This window comes from Simochromis diagramma, unplaced genomic scaffold (assembly GCF_900408965.1).
Source record: "Simochromis diagramma unplaced genomic scaffold, fSimDia1.1 OVJJ01000601.1, whole genome shotgun sequence".
Taxonomy (NCBI): domain Eukaryota; kingdom Metazoa; phylum Chordata; class Actinopteri; order Cichliformes; family Cichlidae; genus Simochromis; species Simochromis diagramma.
In genome coordinates, this window is record NW_024387411.1 from 136,264 (window position 1) to 158,103 (window position 21,840).

At 39.9% G+C, this 21,840-nt stretch overlaps 2 protein-coding genes, 1 long non-coding RNA gene and 1 pseudogene across 6 annotated transcripts; 2 read left to right on the forward strand and 2 right to left on the reverse strand.

The window, feature by feature from the left end:
* Positions 1 to 2,740: 2,740 nt before the first annotated feature.
* On the reverse strand, positions 2,741 to 19,578 carry LOC120720814. Its single transcript, XR_005693052.1, has 2 exons — positions 18,769 to 19,578; positions 2,741 to 5,188 (listed from the first exon to the last, which is right to left on the reverse strand). It is a non-coding gene; the product is annotated as an uncharacterized LOC120720814 (long non-coding RNA).
* LOC120720812 lies at positions 6,638 to 10,908 on the forward strand. The gene is made up of 9 exons (XM_040010599.1): positions 6,638 to 6,716; positions 6,976 to 7,131; positions 7,395 to 7,711; positions 7,885 to 8,083; positions 8,410 to 8,455; positions 8,525 to 8,616; positions 9,802 to 9,912; positions 10,029 to 10,304; positions 10,429 to 10,908. Exons 2-9 carry the CDS (start codon positions 7,118 to 7,120, stop codon positions 10,526 to 10,528), a joined length of 1,155 nt encoding a protein of 384 aa, XP_039866533.1. The 5' UTR covers positions 6,638 to 6,716; positions 6,976 to 7,117; the 3' UTR covers positions 10,529 to 10,908.
* Positions 11,302 to 18,485, reverse strand: LOC120720813. 4 transcript variants are annotated; one of them, XM_040010600.1, is made up of 11 exons: positions 18,308 to 18,485; positions 17,413 to 17,567; positions 16,648 to 16,861; positions 16,430 to 16,505; positions 15,616 to 15,866; positions 14,796 to 14,852; positions 14,546 to 14,619; positions 13,781 to 14,228; positions 13,537 to 13,623; positions 13,088 to 13,341; positions 11,302 to 12,930 (listed from the first exon to the last, which is right to left on the reverse strand). In XM_040010600.1, exons 1-8 carry the CDS (start codon positions 18,338 to 18,340, stop codon positions 14,081 to 14,083), a joined length of 1,008 nt encoding a protein of 335 aa, XP_039866534.1. In that variant the 5' UTR covers positions 18,341 to 18,485; the 3' UTR covers positions 11,302 to 12,930; positions 13,088 to 13,341; positions 13,537 to 13,623; positions 13,781 to 14,080. The 4 variants fall into 4 exon arrangements, with proteins under 4 accessions (XP_039866534.1, XP_039866537.1, XP_039866536.1 ...); XM_040010603.1 differs by lacking the exon at positions 11,302 to 12,930 and having other exon boundaries at positions 13,020 to 13,341; positions 13,781 to 13,980; positions 14,128 to 14,228; XM_040010602.1 differs by lacking the exon at positions 11,302 to 12,930 and having other exon boundaries at positions 13,021 to 13,341; positions 13,781 to 13,983; positions 14,128 to 14,228.
* A 327-nt stretch (positions 19,579 to 19,905) lies between the features above and the next one.
* LOC120720807 lies at positions 19,906 to 21,153 on the forward strand (annotated as a pseudogene).
* The last annotated feature ends 687 nt before the right edge of the window (positions 21,154 to 21,840 follow it).

Genomic DNA, 21,840 nt, shown 5'->3' on the forward strand with positions numbered 1-21,840 from the left:
TGGGCACACTGTGTGATTTTTGGACCATTATGAGACCATTTTTCACTCGTGTGACTGTTTTGGGGATCAACCCGAGTTTCGCCATAATCATGTGTCGTGCATCGTGTAGCACACACGGGGTAACGAGAAGCGATTAACACCTCACAACCAGCTCTTGATCAGCAATCACAAGAAAATCAAATGTGTTTGAAATCCTGGTCGCCCCTCGTGAAGGTGTCGCACTGTTGAAGCAGCGCCATGAGACGATTTAACGCGACCTCTCACACTGCGCACAAGTAAACACAGAAATGGAAGTGAAACAGATGGAGTAGCATCACAAGTGATGGAGGCACCACTTGTAGAACTTTGGCTCATCCCAGCCTTTTGTGTGACCTCACAAATGATCACAAACGCAACATCCATGAAAAGAGTTGGATGGACATCGCTGCTCAGCTGCAGCTGCCTGGTAAGTCCATGTTCCTCATTAGCAATTTAGCAAAGTTGATGGTGGTTGTGTGCGAGTGAAAGACAGAGACAGAGACAGATTTTGTGTTATAAGCTTCGTGTTATGGACGCACAGTGTGAGCAGCAGGTCGCAGCACAGCATCGGGCCATATAGTGTCAGACCTGCATTGTGACCTATGAACTTCTAACCCCTGCGAGTCGGTTGTTTGAGCACAAGCTGAATAACGTGACTGAAAAACTTCCACAGCGTGTGCCCAGCTTTACACAGAGTTCATCCTCTAACTGCTAGCAGCATTTAGTTATTCAGCATCTATTTAAGCCTTATTATCTGCTCCTCTCACCTCTGTTTACCTCTGACAACAAGAACATTTAGCCAACATGTTATTAGCTTTGGTGACATTATGAACAGGCATCAGTGCGGTCGCCTATCCGGTTGTTCAGTCTGACGTCACTAGCCGTGTCTGGGCCTAAACTCCGCTGCAGGTCCATATATCAAACATCACTATGGCATTACTGAGAGTTGAAAAACTGTCTAAAGTCTTTCATCTTTAATAAAATGATCAGCGTTCTGCTCTACCAGGTGTAACAATTGAGTTTAACATCCAGGCATCCATGAAAACGGAATTTATGACATTTAACGGAGTTAGAAGTTAGCAGGGAGTTAGCTCGCTAGCTTCTATCTAAATACAATATAGCATGTCCTGACTGCGGGGTTTTGGAAACAAATTCAAACGTACAGCTCTGTTATCACTTCCAACATAAATGAAGACAGAAAACTAAACAGCAGTGACGTTTGTAGGGTTACTGAAGTTGGGCTAGCTGGTATATAATGATGTGCTACGTGACCGCTAGCGACACAGCTATGTTAGCATAATATAAACAAGCTAACTTTTTTTCCACTTGATAAAAGTTAACGTGAGTGTTCTCGGTGGTCAGGAACAAATGTAATCGCATGGCAGGATGCTGTAAAAGGACCAAACTTCAGCCAGGAGAACAACTGAGATAATCCATCCACAATACGAGGTTAGTCATTCATATACTGCTGCATGGGCTGGGCTGTAGTTACATCCTAAGGTTTTAAAAACTGAGCTTAAATAAATGATTAGTGGTAATAAAAGCCGAGGGAGGTCAACAGTGATCACTGACTGTTTTAGGAGCTTTTTGAGATTAAATAGAAGAAAATACAAAACATTAAACATGTTAACAACACAAAAGCCATATTAAACGCAGACTACTTTAGGCCCGGAAGTAGGATTCGTCACGTCATCACTTAATGACTGGATACTGTCCTTTCAAGATTCTTTACTTGTCACGTGCACAGTTATACAAGTACAATATGCAGTGAAATGTATCCTGACGCGCTCCTCGACTGTGCACAAAGAGACAGAACATTAGATACATGAAGTGAATATATACAGGAGGACATTATGTGCAGTTAGTAGCATTTAGCTTTAGTGCTGAAGCAGCAGGACCAGTTCATCTGGAAAAAACAGGCGTTCATTGGCTCTTAAAACAATGCTTCAGATTCCTGGGCATCAACATCAGCAGGATCTGAGCTGCTCACCATGTTGATGTGAGCACAAAAGCAGCAAGACAGCGGCTCTTCCTGCAGCGCCTGAGAAGATTCAGCATGAACCCAGAATACTAACAAATACTGCACCATTGAGAGTACTCTGACTGCTGCATCACCACCTGGTACGGCAGCTGTAATGGTCTGGACTGCAAAGCTCTGCAGAGGGTGGTGAGATCAGCACAGCATCACCAGGACTGACCTGGCAGCCATGCAGGATCTCTACAGACAGCGCTGCATGAGGAAGACACAGCGGATCCTCTCTGATCCCAGCCACAGGCTTCTCACACTTCTGCCGTCCGGCAGGCGCTTCAGGAGCATCCAGACCCGCACTACCAGACACAGGGACACTTTTTACCCACAAGCCATCAGGCTTTTGACCTGCTGACATTCTGCACACACCACTACACACTCACTACAACTACAGGACTCTGCACACTGTCACTTCAACTAATGCCACTTGCACAAGTTAAACACGAACTGTAAATACCAACTTGTCTTAAATTCCCTAAATATTTAATACTTTTTGTCTTTTTTCATTATTATTATTATTATTAGTGCTATTCTCTGTTATTTTCTCCATAATATAACTGCACACTCTCTATATGCTGATGTAAAGCTGAGGAGCCAAAGAGTTTCATTCTAGATAAACGTGGCTGCTCTGTTTATCTGTGCATCACAATAAAAGCTGAAACTTGAAGCTTTGCCGAGCACCAAAGTCTTTGGACTGTCACTGATATCAGTGCTGTTATTCAACTTATTTACTGCTTTACAGGAAAATCTATTTAACATGTTAAAGAGCTAAAGCACGGCGTCACAGATGATACTGAAGCAAACAATCAGTCCAGACTGAGCTCTTCATCGTTGGTACCGTTGCTTTGTTTTTAGGCAGCAGCAGTGAAATCTGAAGAAAGCAAAGTGTAAATGTTGATGAAGTTTAAACTTTGCCAGCACGTCTCCTCTGCCTGCAAACGATGTGAAGTTTAGACCTTTGACCCACAGGAAGCTTTTAAAGACACAATGATGACTGAGCTGATCAGTCATTGTTCAGGTTTTTGTAAAACATGTAATCAGACTGATTTGTGTTTGTGTTGGATTGAAACATGTGTGAGTCTTCAGAGGTCACAGTGAGCCTGTGACACACTTGCATCCACTTCCTGTTTGTGTCCAACACGTCACACAGACCTGCAGCTGCCTGACAAATAAGCTTTACTGTGTTCAGGATGTTGTCAGCAGGTTACAGGAGAATCCGTCAGTCTGTAACTGTTGGAGGATCAACATCAGAGTCTGAGATTAATGACATGAAAGTGCACACAGGTGATCTGCCAGCAGGTGTGAACAGGTGAACCTGTGAGTTTAGATTTCTGTGTTTTCATCACTCGAGTCTGTTCAAAAAGCTGAAACTCTGATTCATTGCTGCAGTAAAACTCGGTATTAAAGTAAAGACGAGCTGCTTGAAGAGCAGCTTGAGCTCATATTAATATGAGACTGTGTACACAGTCTCATATTAATATGACTGTGCTTCTTATTAACATGAAGCACAGTCATATTAATGAGAGTGCAGCCTCTACATGCACAAATATGTGATCCAGTCTTATCTGTTCAGTGTGAACGAGCACACATACTGAATGCTTTCTTTCCTCCATCCTGCTCACTGAGCAGTGATGATGCATATTTGGAATAAGTGCACATCTAAAGGGCACAAACAGTGAAGCTGTGAACTCTCTCTGCTGTCACCCCATCATCTAAACACACTGTGGATGTGACACAGAGAGGAAACTCAGCTTTTCTTCCTGCTCTTTCTCTCGCTTCACTTTCCTGTTAAACTTTGGAAGCACAAATCAAAAACAGTCAGAGGAACTCAGCAGACCAGCTGCTGCTCCATCTACAGGTGGAGACACCACCCACGTGTCTGCAGGAGAACCAGAGTCACAAAGTAACAGAGTGAAGAGCAGCAGGTGAAGCACAGAGGACACAACAAGGAAGGAAAGAAGGAAACAAGGTCCCTCTGTGTCCTTTAAACAAGCATCAAGGTTTCATATCTAATGAACATAAAGCTGTGACCTGGAACCAGCTGGAAACACAGTTCATACAGAAGTGATTTGATCACCATACATATCAGGAAATCAGTCATTCAGTCTTCATGCAGCCACACTGATGACATGCACAGTTACTTCCTGGTGTCACTGGTGTGTCGGGTTCCTGGTGTTCGCCCAGTGTTTGCACTTGTTTCATGTTTATTCAGCTGTTCACATTTCCTGTTGTCATGTTTGCTTCCTGTGTGTTATTAGTTCAGTTCAGCTGTGTGTCCCTGATCATCATCATCAGCCAGAGTGTTTAAACCCTCAGTGTCTCTCTGCTCAGCGTCATTGTTGATGTTAATGTGCTCGACTCTGTACGTGTGTTCGCTTCAGTCCTTTCAGCTCAGCCAGTCATCCTGTGTTCATGATGATAAACACCAGCCTTCACCTCCCTGTGAGTCCTTTCCTCACCCACACGGCAACCACTGACATGATGGGACCACCTGCTGTGGGAACTGGTCCCAGTCGAGCTTGCAAAGCGGCAGCTCTGCTTGGACGTGTTTCCAGAAGCTGGAGGCCAACAGGAGCTGATTCAAAGCTGCACAGAGCCCATTTACATGCAGCCTAAGTTCTGTTTGTTTTGTTGTCATTGCCACATGTCCCCACATCACATGCAGCCAATCATAAAGTTACTCAAAATACAAGGATTTTACATTTGCACCATTTCATTGTTGTGATAGTTAAACTGAGTTATTAGGATAAAATCCTTTTCAAAGTAGCCAAATAAACCTGCCATAAAAACAGGCGTGTATCTGTCTGTGTCAGCTGAGTTATTAGTTACAACTCACCCAGCTTTTTCATTGGCTGTGCTCTTACATGTGACCTTGGCTACATTGTTGCTGAGTCAGAGTTTTCTCTAAGATTTCTCCACCCTGAGGTCAGAGGTCAGCTCTGTCTCACACTCAGTACAAACCACCAGCATCACTCAGTCTGCAAGTGTCACATTAGTCGACTGGCAGTGACGGTTGTGCCGATGCAGTGGATTTACCACATGTGAGCTTGCTGCAGTATTTTGACACAGATGTGCATTCAGATCCAACTGAGCCTGTCTTGGATCAGCACAGCCACCACGAGCAGCCCTCTAACATCACACCTCTATGGGCTCAAAATGTGGTCATAAATATTTTGTATGTGTAAAAAAGATTTGTGTGTGGACTTAGAAAAAAAACCCCTGCAAGTTACAAGTACGAATTTTGACCCTATTTTTCTTCCTTTAAGCTGATTGGTCAATGTCATGTCAATCACAAATTAAACAATCCAATCAGAGAACAGATGGGTTTGGCTGTCGGGGGGATGCTTTACGGACCTTCAGGTCCTGGAAGGGTTACGCAGTTTGAAGATGGAGGACAGCGGTGGCGCTTCTGCGGCGCAGGTAAGCTTTAGTTTATGGTTTACTGGAACAAGCTAATTGTCCAGACATATATTTTTGAATATCATGTTCGTTTACTACACTGTAATTTTTCACGGTGCCAAAAGATAGCTTAAAAAGGGCTCTCAACATTAGCCCTAGTGTTGCATGTGTTCAAATAGTCTCCTGTGTGGCACGGTCTGTCTGCTTAAACATCAGCATCGTGGAGAATTATGTGTTTGGATTTAAGTTTAATCCCGATGAGATGTCGTTTTGGTAATAATTGGAACTGAAATGCTCTGACTTGACCTTAGCACTGGTCCCAGGTCAACAACTTTCAGCAGCTACTGAAAGTTGGGGGACCTAGCTTCAGTGAGCGTTTTGGGATTTATGACAGCTTATAGGCAGTGACATTGAGAAGTACTCTGTTATACAGTACCAGATTGACCAAGAATGCTTCTGTAGTAACTGTAGTGCAGTGTCTGTCTGGTGTCAGTAAGCTAATGTCTGTTGATATTTGCTTTGCTGGATGTGTCCTGTTCAAAAATTTAAGAAGGAATTCAGGAGAAAATGATTTAAAAAGATTGAATTTGCTTCAGCAGTTGAAATTACAAGTTTATAGTGCCAGCCTTTTGTGTGAACCAGCTTCCCAAAAAGGATAATGCTGAAACGGGCTTTACAGCTTATATACTGTGACAATAAAAACAGATGCTGATTCTAAGGCCCAGTTCACCGCATCTTGTTCAGCCTCCCTAACCCAGAGACTAATCTAACCATTATCGTGTGTTTGTAAGCATGCTGCAAAAAACCCCTCTGCACTCTATGTGTACCTGCAATATTTCGACTACAGCGCTGAATGACATTCTCAACCTTCAAACATGGAGTGCCAACATGCTTATGAGCACATTTGCGTTGTGTACATCTTAAAAAAAGAATGAAACAGCCTTACTTAATAATTTTGTAAATTTAAAAAAGTAAATTTTCAACCCTAACAGATGTCACATGTGTTTAGGGACTTTTAAAGTCTTTCTGCATCGGGTTATGTGTTTTGAAGTGTGCTATACTAAATTTGTGGGTCATCTGTGTCATCATGGGAACATCCACAGGGTACTTCAGAGAGAGAAATAGTAGAGTGTATGATACATCCATAGAGAAATAAATAAATCTTTGAAAATTGCCTGATTGTTTTACTTAACAGGTGACTGTAAATCAAGTGGACCTTGGTCGATCTCCCTCCAGAACAGAGAACCTGGGATGTTCCTGTGACTCTTTGGTGGGTTCATTTTTTTCATTATTAAAGTAAAGTTGTTTGAATTTTTTGAATACAGCAAGGTGGCACAGGATAAAACATATTTAAAAATAATTTTTAATGCAATTCAGTTTCTTTACTGTATTACAAAGTTAATCAAAATAAAAAGATTTCATGAGAATATTATTTGGTTTTATTGAGTTTTACGCAGTTTGACATTTCATTGTTCCTTCAATGCACTTCATATGATATTAGTAATTGAATAAATCTTTTCTTCTTTCAGGTGGCTTTAGGAAGACATGTTTTCCAAAACCTTCAAAATAGGCTGGTGCAGTCCTACCAACAGCAGCCCTTGGACCTTGATCATATTGAGTTCCTCTGCGTGAACGCATCAACTCTAGTCTGTTCTCTTTCTGCTCATATTAATGTTCCATCACTGGTAGGTTTATTTGATTTAGTTTTGGTTACCTTTAAAAATCGTTTCAATATATGCCATTCTTATGTATCTTATAATGTTAATTTTACAGTGTAGTAATTATGCTATACAAATACACCTGTCATCCATTGCTTTGTTAAATCCAAGATGAAATTTTGTTCTGTGTTTCAATATAAAGATTGGGGATAAGAATAATGATAGTAAGATGGTAAAACTGAATTCCAGGATTTCATCCAACTAAATATTTTAATGCAACCATTTTTTAGGTGGTTGAAGCTCTTCACCACCTCATCTGCCTCATCCATTCCGATATGGATACAAGAAGGTCTGCCATTGTTGTTGACAGCTCAGCTGGTGAACGGGGGGAGGCCAAAGCTCTATGTTTCCAAAGACCACCTCAAAGATCTAATAAAGATGGACCTCTCCGTTCCTTGTATCTCCAAGCTTTTGGGCATATCGCAGAAAACAGTCCGACGAAGAATGGAAGAGTGGGGCCTCTCAATAACGGCAACCTACAGCTCACTATCAGATGATGAAACTGACAACTTAATTGCAGCCATAAAACAGGAATCAAAAAATCTGGGTTAGTTATTCATGTGAAAAATAATGCTTGTAATAAGGCTATTTTATTTTTCTTGCTAGCAACCGTTCATATTTACATGAATAACACTAGCTGAATGTCATGATTAGTTAGTAGTTTGATTTACTGTACTATAAGTGCAGTTGTGATTCTTTCACTATGGAATGTCTTTTTAGGCTACAGAATGGTTAAAGGACGCCTCAGGGCACTGGGCCACAGGGTGCAGTGGAACAGAGTATGGGATTCCATGCGTCGTGTTGACAGCGCTGGAATCCTTGAAAGGATGGCAAATCTTGGATGTGTTGTCAGAAGGACATACAGTGTTCCTGGTCCTCTGTCACTGCTCCACATTGACACCAACCATAAGTTAATTAGGTAAGTTTAACATAACTCAATAGTCATAGGGCACATTTGGGCCCATTACAATTTAACTCATTCATGCATATGCAAACACTGTATTTTACATTACGCCATCACTTTACCGCCAAGTTAGCAGTTTTATTTATATATATATATATAAATTCTAACAGATTAAGAGAAGTTCACCAGCCTTTGCATGCTTTTAGAAATGTGTGATCCACTTTCAAATTTGACAAGTCCTAACTTGTAATGTTTCATATTTGATTATTGGTGAAAAATGCAATTAATTAATTATACTCAGTGGCTGAAGTCTTCGGGGCTGTGTCTTTGTCTCTTTACAGATATGGACTTGTGATGTTTGGTGGTGTTGATGGCTTCTCAAGGAAGGTTTGCATTCTTCACTAAAATATCAGAAAATGTGATGCTAGTACTTCCATAATGTCTCTTTATTTTCAGATCTTGTACTTGAAAGCAGCTAACAACAACAAGGCTTCTACAGCACTGACGTTCTTCCTTGAGGCTGTACAGAAGCATGGATTTCCATTGAGGTATAATGCAAAAACTTGCTGTTCACATTAGAGCATAGAGGCTTAAATCAGTCTCACTTATATTTTGAATACACATTCGTGCCTGACACACATGCTTGCTGTCTGGAAATGATTGAATTTTCCTATCATTTGTATTATATTTTCAGAGAAATACTACAATAATAATAATAATAATAATACGTTTTATAACACCTTAAGGTTATCTTACAATAGCAACAATACAATATATTGAAACATTGCAAATAAAATGTAGACATAAGTTAAAGAAGAGAAAAGCAAGCATGACGGTATAAAAGCTAATCAAGTTAAAATGGACTAATACAGAATCAGGTGTATGCAATTCTGAATAGATTGGTTTTGAGACGTGACTTAAAAGTGGTGAAAGAGTTTGTGGTCCGGAGATCTGGTGGAGGTACATCCAAAGTCTTGGGGCAGAACAACTAAAGGCTCTGAGTCCCATTGTAGTTAGGCAAGCATGTGGAACAGACAGAAGGGAAGCTGAAAAAGAGCGAAGTGTATGAGGGGGCGAGTACAAATGTAGTACAAATGTAGAAGATCAGATAAATATGGACGAATATGTCAAATCAGTGTCAGCTGTTTCCCATGTGTTTTCATTTTCTCTAATCACACTTGTGTGTATTTAGTCTGTGTGTTTCTGTTCATTCTTTGTCATGTTGTCTGTTGTCGTTTGTGCCATGCTTCCATGCGTCTCTGCTTCTACGCTCCAGGTTTCAGGTATCTTTGTATCCACGGCGAGTTTCATGTTTTGGTTTTTATGTTTATCTTTAGTCTGCCCAGTTTAGCTTCATCTCTGCCTTTTGTTTTGTATAGTTTTTACCAGCCTTAAGAAACGGCTTGCTTTCTGTTAACATTCAAGTTTTGTTCCACATTCCATTTTTGTCTGCACTTGGGTCCACTATTCATACTTCACACAATCAGCTGCTCAGCCAGACTGTGACAGAACAACCATTTCACTGACTTTGCAAGTTAACATTGCTAGTTGTGTATTGTACTTTTGGGGAAAATATTTACAAATATAGCTCTGCATAAGAGCTCAAAGAGCCCTAAAAATATTATACAGTTGAATGTAAAACATTCACATTTTTCTTTAAATTATTAACTTTAAAATATTGCTAAAATGTGATACTCTGTAGTTTCTGTGTCCTTTGTTTTTCATATTTCTAGAGTGAGGGGAGACCAAGGAGTTGAGAATGTTGACATTGCTCGATACATGTTTGAAGTTCGGGGCTGTGGTAGAGGAAGCTTTATGTCTGGCAAAAGCGTGCATAACCAAAGGTATTCCTAATTTACAACAAAAACATATTTTTGATTGCCAGGTGTAGTATTCTGGCGTTAATTATTGAATGTGTTATTAACAAAATTACGTTTAAAATGTTTGTTTTGTTTCAAAGGATAGAGCGCCTGTGGCGAGACATTTGGAATGTTGTCACCAACATCTACTACGATCTTCTTCACAGACTTGAGGAAGACAGACTCTTGGATCCAACAAACTGTACTGACCTTTTTTGTGCACAGTATGTGTTTTTGCCACGAATCCAAGCAGATTTGGAGACGTTTATTGAAGGCTGGAACAATCACTCTCTTAGGACAGAGCGGAACTACACCCCAAACCAACTATGGAGATTGGAAAGACTCAGAATCCAGTCAATCCTCCTGAAAGTATTGTGGTATGATTACACATCTCTAAATTCTTCAAATTGCTTTTTTGAAAAAAAATATATGTATATCATTGACAAAATTAATAAAGCATGTATTTTAAAGACTTCCTGAATTGATGGCGTCTAATTTCAGGCAGAGTATCCAGATGTGGACATTGCAGACTTGGACCAAACTGGTATTCACCTTCCAGAACTTGTGTCTCCACTTGACAGTGAGGATTTGGAAAGAGTGAGACACCTTTTCAATCCCATGGAACCCTCTATGTCCTATGGGGCTGACATTTACAGTTCCCTTCTCCAGTATGTGGAAGGCATTCTTGAGAACAGGCAGGATTTATAGCTTTATCTAGAGTGATGGTTGAAAATAAGCTGCCCTAACAGTTTACATTATGTTGAATTATCAGTTTTTGTATCCAAGGACAGTTACTAAAAGTCTACATCAATATTTATTTTTTAATGTTAATGCATTTTGTGTTTGATGAGTTTACTAAACCATATTTTCCTGATAATCTGTCAGTTAATGCAAAGGTAACATGATAAATGCTTTCTGTTCTCATGTAAGTCCTTTGTTTAATAATAGCTTCAATAAAATTTTCTTTAGGTGCCATCATGCCTATTCTTGCTGATTTCTATTTTTATTTGATTTTAAAGGCAATATTCAATTAATCTACTTTATTTACAGTCTGACAAGAATTCTTTTTCTTAACTGTGATGGAGTCTAGAATGTAACTTGCATTTAAGTCCAATAACTGCTGCTCCAAATCCATGTCCTTGACAACTTCTGGATTTCAATTTGGGGTGTTCAAGCATATTTCCTTTTACAAAATGATTTCAAACAACCTCAAAAATAATCCGGAAAATTATCATCCAATTTTCATAGCCCAAAACTTGACTTTATTGGTAACAGCTTGAAAGTGACAAAAACTCTCATGACTGTAGAACTGTAATGTTTTGATGTGTGTTAGCTGTCCTGCATGCGGTAATTAAATAGCTTGACCACAGCTGACAGTGTGGCAGATTTTCATTAACATTATATTCAACATCATTGGACTGTGTGTAACATTTAATACAGCTTTGGTATTAATCTACTTTTTTTTCACCTCGTGTAATCCAAGAAACTGCTTCAAACAAAGAGATGTGAATCGGATGCATGACAATGACTGAAACCTAAATAACACAATCATTAGTTCCTTAACTTCAAATATAAATGTTAATGGTGGGAACTGTAACTTTCATTTTTATATTTAAACTCGCATAACAATATTCCCAAAAAATCAATAAGCCTAAGTAACAGTGAAACTTTTGGCTATGTAAAACATTTTTCAAGCATGGTTTAGCAAGTTTATTCGACATCCAGTGTCTACAAATTGCTTTTAAATAAGGCCGAAACCTGTGGCACAAGTTGCAATGCAATCATCAACATGTTTGGAAAAGACATTGTACTCGTGGAAGTGCCCAGGCACACGCAACGTTCCAAAACATGTAGAGGATATGAGGCAGTCTGCTTTGACTACTTCAACCTTCATGGTACCAGTCGGAATTTCCCACCCGACCCAAAACCTCATCAGCTGGCTGAGCTGGAATGGAGTGGCTGTAAAAATAATCAATGCATTAGAAATCAAATTAGATTCAAATTTTGAATCACAATGCAATTACACTCGCCTGTTTCAATGTAGGTCTTCAGAAATCCCACTGTTTGCATTTGGATGCTTTGTGGGTAAGGTGGATCATCATGGTCTTCATCATCGCCCTCATCTCCTGGCCAAACAATGTGGCTAAGAACAGCCTAAAATGAGATTTCAGAGACACACTTAAGAATGCAACTGCCTCAAATACAGTTTTTTTACATGTTAAATTTGCGAAGGGACTTTTTTCCGACACTTGGCATTTATATATGGTGTATTCTATGGGGTGCTCATGATGGCACTGGATCATCTGGCAGCCTTTAAAAGAATTTTCCTCATGATGAATAAAGTATTATCAATCAATCATTTTGTCTCACTTAAAGTATAATGGTAAAAGGACTGATTCTTAATTTTCTACTCTCCCAGACCCTTCAAAGTTTTTTCTACAACAATTATCATTGTCACAACCACATTGTTATTTTCTGTACTTCCTACCAAAAATTCATACAGAGCGGGGAGCCAGGGATCTTAACAAACTGCTGATCAGTAGATGACCTGCTCTACCTCCTGAGCTACAGCCTCCCCTAAAAGCAGCATTAACTATCATGCCATCTAGCCTTGTCACTGTAGTCGGCATATTAGAAATGCATTGAAATACCTGTGCAGTAAGAATGCTGTCTTCATGCTGGGGAAAGACCACTGAGGCTGTGTCAGGTCTTTGTTGAAGCATAGTCAACAATCCGGTGTCCTTCAGACCTTTTCTGATGTGTTTTGTCTGCCTTTTAGTTCGGCCTATCACCTAAAACAATAATTAAAAATAACCACATGGCATTTGCTTAGGTGATGACAATCTAAAAAAAATTTTTAAAGGGCAATCTTACTGCATGATGGAGAAGCTGTTGGAAGAGCCATCTGCGGTTTTCTGCACTAACAGGTGGCAAGTCCCAGGAAATGGCCAAATTGTTGATGTCATCCTTCTGCTGCTCAGTGAGGTGTTTATTACCATCAAGCTTATAGAGGAAAAAAAATTCCGTTTTAGTATGTTGCAAATATATTGCATAAAAAATCTGAATTTTTTTTTTGGGGGGGGGGGGTATTTACACTTATATAAAAATTACTTAATTTAGATTATGATTTCACAAAGGCTTGAAGTAAATTAGTATTCACCATGCAAATTGTAGAACGAATATCTAGATCTGGCACATCATCGAGCTGGACAGTGACAGTGTCTCTATCAGCATGGACCAACATGTGAATAATAGCCTTGCTGAGGCCATGCAATCGTGGCCCATCGTTCAAAAATGAATGCCCAATCATTCTGCCTGCTACCACAAATAAGTCACTGTCTGCCAACATCTGAGAAGTAGAAGGCACTAGATGGTTCTCTTGTCCCTCAAAGAGAAGGGTCATGTTGGCTGCACCTGGAGAAGAACAGTACAAGAAAAATAAAAAAGGTATAGCTTTATCTATTGACGTAAGTAGTTGATTAATGAAGTTGTCAAACATGATGCAAATACTTCAATCTTTTTTTTTTTTTTATTTCTGGAGTAAATTTCTTGATGGATTATTTTAAAAACTCATCTCACATTAATTAAGAAAAGGATATAGAAACATACCGCTATGGATGTTAAAGCCATGTTGCAACTTTAGCATTGCCATGCTGAAAAAATGTCTCTGGACCCCAGTGCCAACAGCTGTGTCACCTATTTTAAAATTGGGAAAAAGAAAAAGACAACAACACAAGTAAAGTTACAAACTGCTTTACAGCACCCTTTAATGGAAAATTCTCATTTACCAAGTTGGAATGTTAAACAGCCTTTAAAGAAACTAACTGAATCTATGCTTCACCATAAGCATTACCTTGTAAAGAACAACGAAAAGGTCCTGCCCAATCAATCTGTGGTCTTTTGTAGAAAGCAATGATCTCTCGGCTCTGGGATGTTTGATCTCGTCGAATGTCAATGATAGCTGTGATTTTGGGGTTCTCCTCCTTTTCCTTTAAGAGATGCCTCTTAAACAAAACTGCAGCATCTTGGGGATCACTGGCCTTTTTCACTGTTCTACTAAAAGATAAAGTACATTGTATGCAAAAATAACATTTTGTACTGTAAACCCAGTAAGCCAAAAAATTAAGGCCCAGCACACTTTCTGGTAAGCACGTCAATTTGGAATTTTAAATATACTCTGACATTTGGTATGAAAAGTACCTTCCTTATTGTTGGCTGGGATGTCAGTGTTCATCTCAGCAGCAAAATTGAGAAGTGTGTCTCTGACTTCATGTGCTGCGTGATGCAGGTCATCCACTTCACTTTACCCAAAGTGTTGCAAAAGAAAAAAACACATCAGTGTTTAAACAGATCGATCGATAGATGGATGCAGGAATACTGTCAATAAAAGATAAGGTCACCTAAACAATGCACTCTAAAGAAGCAAAAGTATATTGTCAAAATGCCAGGATGAACACTGATAAAAGCTCATCCATGTGGTCAACATGATCATAGAAGATGAACAGGTTAGATAAGGATGAGCCCCTGCTATGACATGATGCAAAGACAGAAGCAAGAGCAACTATAAATGTGCTACACATAGCATTTGTTTAGTGTTGTCCAACTAAAATGAACTTACCGATCACCACATGTACTGGCATGCAAGACCAAGTCATCTGGAGGATAATGATTTCCACAAACAGGACAAGAAGGCTGAAGAGGATATTGCAATTAAAAAGTGTATTTATTTTAGTCCTAGCAAAGATGAACAGTCCAAATCTAGCACAGAATGCCACAGGTAATTAGCAAATAATGAAACAGTTGAACAAAGATCTGCTTGGAATTTTGTATTGTCCATATTACAATGTTAAATATATCTGGGAACTCACCTCCAATTGAACTTCATTCTGATGTGCCTGGTCAGTCATGCTTTCACACGCGGCTTCCTGGTAAAGGAATATAATGTTACATTACACATTTATGGTAGCTACATGCTGCTCACGATTTGTTATTTAGAGCAAACTAGGGGACCAACGCCCCTCATGGGGACACTCCAATAGGGCATAAAGTTTTGGACTCTCCACCAATTGCTCTAAAGCAGGGGTGTCAAACTCAAATACACAGTGGGCCAAAATTCAAAACTGGAACCAAGTCGCGGGCTAACGTTAATATTTCTTGAAATATATTTGTTCCTACAGATATAAGAATGAATCTTTTCTTATGGACTCAAACACGTTTTGCTAAAAAACTGAATATGGAACAAGCAAAGCTTAATACTAAACGATATATATATTAGCTGTATGATACCAGTAGGCCAGCTCTGATAGTAATTTGGTATGGCTTCGCGGGCCAAATGTAATTAGGCTGCGGGCCAGGGTTTGACACCTATGCTCTAAAGAAACGAAGAAGCTTCTCAGATGAGAGGTGGCACATCTTCAAGAAAACTTATAGAAGTCCAGATGTTTTCTTTGCAAACTCTTTAGACTACAATGACTGGGATAACTGAGAAACTTCACAGACATTTAGAGCAAAACGTACGACTGATTTCAGCACATACATTGACTCTGGAAATTCACCCAAAGTAGTCTTGGGTAAAGCATAATATTCTGTCCTTCCATTTTGAAAGTAGTAAAAAGAATACAACTTAAAAAGTTTTAGTTTTTAGCAAAGGTGGTAGCAATGTTTGTTTTACTGTTGAATTTGGCTTACTTGTACACAGTTTTCTACGTGACAAACAAGTAGCTGAAGAGGCATAGTCACACCACAGGTCTTGCACTGAGACTTCGGCATTTTGCTGAATTCTGCAGCATCATGTGGAAGAGGTGTAGTATCAATTTTTTCTTGGAGAGGGACAATATAAAGAGTATTTTTTCCATTGTTGGTGGCCATCTTGAGCGTCTTGGCTGTGTAGCCTTGTGTTCCCTGAGATACTAGAGAGAGATTTCTCTGTCCGCTACCACCTAGAATATGGAACAAAAACCAAATAATGCATTCGCAATACAGCAATGTTCTAAAAGTTGAGATCATAAAGTACAAATAAATCCATAACATTATGGAACACTACTCTTGTATAGCAATGTCTTTAAAAACTACCTTGTAGCAACCTATACTTTTCATTTTTAAACAATGCTTAAAATGTTGAATGAATCACTAGACCAAAACAATATTTCATTCATAAATATATTCCGAATATTCAAGTTTTTAATTAAGTGGTGCTGTACTGTTGATGTTATACCTGTAAACAATGGAAGTGTATTGATGTGCATCTTATGCCTTTATTGCTTTTCAATCACAATGCACAAAAAAAGTGAGTTAATCTAAAAAAAAAAAGACCATGCCTACAAATTTGAAAACTAAATAATAAAAGCCATATCAGTGTTCCATAAGTTATTCTCGGAAGAAGTGTTAGAAATGTTTTAATTAGACAAAAAAGCTTCTTCTAAAACTTATCCGGATGCTTTTGGCTCTAAGTAAATGTCTTCTATTAACTCAGACACAAAGTCGGGGAGTTAAAATGACTTACCTCCTGCTTTATACAAGAGCCATCCACCAGTTAGGGCCTTCAGCTTCGGATACTCTTCATGCAGAGCTACAGTAATCTAAATTAGGGTTAAAAGAAATCAAACATTTCCTCATCATTAGTTTGTCAAGTCAAATTGTAACATTTTTCAATTTTAATTTTAAAGTTTAAAATTAGATTTTTTTTGACAAGATAAAGGCATCTAACATTGAGAAAAGTACTTCTTCATGATCAGCATTGTCAGCTATGCTGAGAGTTCGCCTTCCAAGTCCAGCTTGAAGAAGCCGTATTTCATTCTTTGGGGTTTTTGTCGTGGAGTCAGGCAAAAGACAGAATTGCAACTGAAGGTTGCGAACTGCATGTATGACATTACTAGGAGCTGGGAAAGGCCTCTTTCCTTTGGATTGCCTTCTTTGAAACATTGCTGGAAATGACCTGTAAATAAGATTATACATTTGAGGCATTAAACACTTTGCCAAATTCTTCCAAATTAAAGCAAGACTACTCATCTGATTGGAAAAGTACTGCATTACTGTTAAGGTGAAATGTCATAACGATGTTTAAGGAGGATCCAAGTGCATAGGTAATTTGCAGAGCAGGTTGTTTAAATAAAAAGATGACTTACATAAAAGAGAGTAAGAGTAAAAGCTGAACACACAATAGAGACAAATCATGGATGCAGCATTTTACTTTTGTGCATGCCAGGTTAAAGCCTATGAATTACATTTTTAAACCAAAACCAAAGAGTAACTCAAAACCAAAAGGGTTGCTTGAATCCAGTATTCATTATATCCTTGTCAGTACCGATTTTATGTCTTCTCCAGAATACAGGGAAAAGAATATTAAAAATATGAACAACTGAAATACAAACCTAATTATCTGGGCTTCTACTTTACTGAATATCTTAGATTACTGTTCCATAACACTCCTCCCCCCCCAAAAAAAGAAAGGAGTAGCATTACTGGCAAATTTCTTTTTCTTTTTACCTTTGCATTTCTATTTGGGTGCTCACTCTTGGGGTTTGCTGAGGCACTGTCGCAGTAACAGATGTGGTTGCAGTTCCACTCCTAATATCAGACTGGGAAGTTGACAGAATTCCCACAAGATTCAGTATAGCCTTCTCTATTGCAGTCTTTGGCTCCTGTTGAAAATAAATTTATATGTTATTGAACATCTGCATCTTCATTTAAACAATACCATATGGTTTCCCGATATATCCCTTTTCCCTTATTAACCTAATATTAAAATAGTTAACAGTATAACTAATAGTCATGAGTGAGAGTTTAAAAGAACACTGAGGAAGCTTGTTAAGCCATAATTACAGTGGTAGAAGAAAATTGAAATCAGATACTTTATACACGCACATATATTTGTGCTGTCAGCAGTAATCTCCTTAAAATGACATTAACCGATTTTCCGTTAGCAAGTTAGCGCAGCATAACACGTTAGCGCGGTTTGCTCATTAATGCGTTAGCAGCTACTGAAAGTTAAGCTAGGTCCCCTAACTTTCAGTAGCTGCTGAAAGTTGTTGTATACTGTAATTACTGTAGTATTACTCTAACACGAACTCGGGGGTGACCTGGGACCAGTGCTAAGGTCAAGTCAGAGCATTTCAGTTCCAATTATTACCAAAACGACATCTCATCGGGATTAAACTTAAATCCAAACACATAATTCTCCACGATGCTGATGTTTAAGCAGACAGACCGTGCCACACAGGAGACTATTTGAACACATGCAACACTAGGGCTAATGTTGAGAGCCCTTTTTAAGCTATCTTTTGGCACCGTGAAAAATTACAGTGTAGTAAACGAACATGATATTCAAAAATATATGTCTGGACAATTAGCTTGTTCCAGTAAACCATAAACTAAAGCTTACCTGCGCCGCAGAAGCGCCACCGCTGTCCTCCATCTTCAAACTGCGTAACCCTTCCAGGACCTGAAGGTCCGTAAAGCATCCCCCCGACAGCCAAACCCATCTGTTCTCTGATTGGATTGTTTAATTTGTGATTGACATGACATTGACCAATCAGCTTAAAGGAAGAAAAATAGGGTCAAAATTCGTACTTGTAACTTGCAGGGTTCTTTTTCTAAGTCCACACACAAATCTTTTTCACACGCACAAATCTTTTTCACACATACAAATCTTTTTCACACATACAAATCTTTTTCACACATACAAATCTTTTTCACACATACAAATCTTTTTACAAATCTTTTTTACACATACAAATCTTTTTTACACACACAAATCTTTTTTACACATACAAATCTTTTTTACAAGTACAAAACCGATTTACAAGTACAAAATATTTATGACCACATTTTGAGCCCATACACCTCAGCCTGTGGAATATTCACCTGAAATACACACACACAACAGTTTTACTGCAATAACAGCTCCATAAGGTACCTCCCATTCCCAGCAACACACCATCTGTGTTTAAGGTGGACTGGATGAAGAGTTGTCAATAAGAACAGACAGATGAAGGTGAACGAATGCTCCAACATGTGAGATAAAGGCTCTGTACTTGTGCTGGTAGATGTCTGGGTCTGGGCTGGTTCTGATGTCCAGGTCATCCCATAGACAGCCGTGCAGCACCGCGTACCTCACCACTCCAATCCTGTTTTTAATCTACAGGGAAACCAAGAAGGCTCACTGCTCTGTGCAAGCAAATATGTTTTTGAAAGCTGTCGTGATTTCCTCAAACTACCAGTCTTTTACATCTTGTACAAGCACATCAGACATTATCAGGAAATAATGCTTTTTTTCTTCTTTGAAAGCTGTGATGCTGCTTGGAGACATAATTACAAAAGTAACGTGTTCAGCAGCAGCAGCTCAGAGCTGGAAGTACAAGTGTGGCAACATGTGGCCAGAGTGGTGACAGAGCTGAACACTAACCTCTGTTATGGTGGATAAATAATGCAGCTGCATTATTAAGGCTCCTCATGGCTCTACAATACATGCATGAGCAAAGGACAAGAATCCCAACTAGGAGTAGAGCCGAACCTGACTAAGGGATTCAGAAAGGCACAAGTAACGTGTTTTTTACGAATTTTTTTTTTAGAACAAACACTTAAAAAAAAAACAAAAAAAAAAAACGGGTGCGCGTCCCAATCAGCCAGGATTTCGGGTGAGCTCATTGTGAAACCTGGCTCCACCCTATCATGTGATATCCTGAGGTCAGATGGCCCAGGATGTGAGTGGGCGTTAAGGCGTCTGGGGAGGGAACTCAAAACTGGATTATAGATGGCAGAGAGTTGGTGTCATAAGCCCCGCCTCTGTTCAAAGATGGTCGCTCACAGAGGACATAGATGCTTCTTTCACTCCTCTTTCAAACCATCTGTCCTCTCTGTCCAAAATGTGAACATTGGCATCCTCAAAGAGTGACCTTTGACCTTTAGATGCAGATGGACTGCTGAGTCTTGTCCTGTGGAGGTGGCTCTTCAGTGTTTTGCGCTTGTGAAGTGGCTGTTTGGTCTCTCCAATGTAGAGGTCTGGGCATTCTTCGCTGCACTGTACAGCAAACACCACATTGTTAAGTTTGTGTTTTGGAGTTTTGTCTTTGTTGTTTGAGTCACTGAATCAGGAACTCTGCCTCCTTTTGTTCTCACACTGGGTTTAATGAAAGAAGGTTTCTGTTTGTCCATTAAAGTTCTTTGTTGTGATCTTTTAAAGGATCCTGTGATGATCCAGAGCCTGGCTTGTCTCCAGGAGTCTCTCAGTGACCTGAGCAGCAGCTACAGCTCTGCTGGCCTCTGTGTTCACCCTGCAGGAGACGTGGAGACCCGAGCTCACCTTCTGCAGCACTTAGACACAGCTGCAGTGAGGGAAGGTGAGTCATCCTTTAGCAGGACATCATTCAGGCTTTATTAGCATCACTGTGACTGTTATTGTGTTTGTAGGAGGTTTCCTCTGCTGGTCTCAGACAGCAGCAGAAACATCAGCCTCCCTGTCAGTGGAGATCAGTTCTTATGTGCTGTTGGCCAAACTCAGCGCCTCCCCGACTGCTGAGGATCTGGGATATTATCAGGTGGCTGACTGGGCAGCAGAACTATTACGGAGGCTTCTCCTCCACTCAGGTACGACACCACCCGAACAGCATGAAGCTCATCTTTGAGTTCATCTACAGTCTTGGACCAAATCAGGAGAAATAATCCTGAAGCTTTCATGTTGTTGCTTTTCTCTCAGATATACAGACTTGTTTTAGCAGGCAGGGATGTTTTTATTCTTTATTTACAAGATGAAATTGACTTTGGTCTAAAAATGTGTTGTTTTAACAGAACAGCCTTCTGTGCACCAACTACACGTAACAGCCTGTAAATAACAGCTCAGCTGCAGTCTGTAAGTTTATACCTGTGATTTCTCTGCTTTGTTTCTCTGAGATCATCTCTGTTAAACATGTTTAACCTGTTTAACCTTTATTTAACCAGGAAGTGAAGGTTAGAAACTCTTTTGTGAGAGTGTGTTGAAGTGACACAGGCAGTTTGAACTTCATGTCAACATGAATCCATCCTGTAGGACACAGTGGAGGCTCTTCAGGCTCTCTGCTCCACTCTGGTGTTCAGTCCTGAAGGTTGGAGCGCAGGGACAGTTCAGGCTCCAGCAGTCAGCTGACATTTGATTGAAATCAGGGCAACAAACTGTTCTACCAGGAGGAGGCGCTGCAGGACGTATCAGGAAAACACAGGCTGGAGGTGAAGCTGCATGTGCTTCAGTGCAGGTCAGTGACAGCATCATGTGACCAGGTCCTGGTTGGTGTCAAACAAAGGCTTTCTTTGTTTCTTTGTACTTATAAAACGCTAAAGAAGCATTTTCACATGGAATAAATGTGTTTTCATAGACAACATTAGAGCTGACAGTAAGAACTGCACACAGTACAATTCTGTTTGACACTAAATTAACAATCAATAAAGTCACTTTGTGTCTCCATGAGAATCAGAGAAACTTTCTTCATCCCAGAGGGAAACTGAGCTGTCGGAGCAGCAAACACACAACAAACATCAAGCACTGATACAAAATGAGAAACACAGATATTGATGATAAATATTGAGATAAAAAGGATGGAAAGGAGAGTTCGTCCGTTAGTCGAACCTCGGATACAGGAGGAACAATGCGGTTTTCGTCCTGGTCGCGGAACACTGGACCAGCTCTTTATCCTCTCGAGGATACTTGAGGGTGCATGGGAGTTTGCCCAACCAGTAACATGTGTTTTGTGGACTTGGAGAAGGCATTCGACCGTGTCCCTCGGGGTGTCCTGTGGGAGGTGTTGCGGGAGTATGGGGTGTCTGGCCCATTGCTACGGGCCATTCGATCCCTATACAACCGTTGCAAGAGCTTGGTTCGCATTGCCGGCAATAAGTCGGACTCGTTCCCGGTGGGTGATGGGCTCCGCCAGGGCTGCCCTTTGT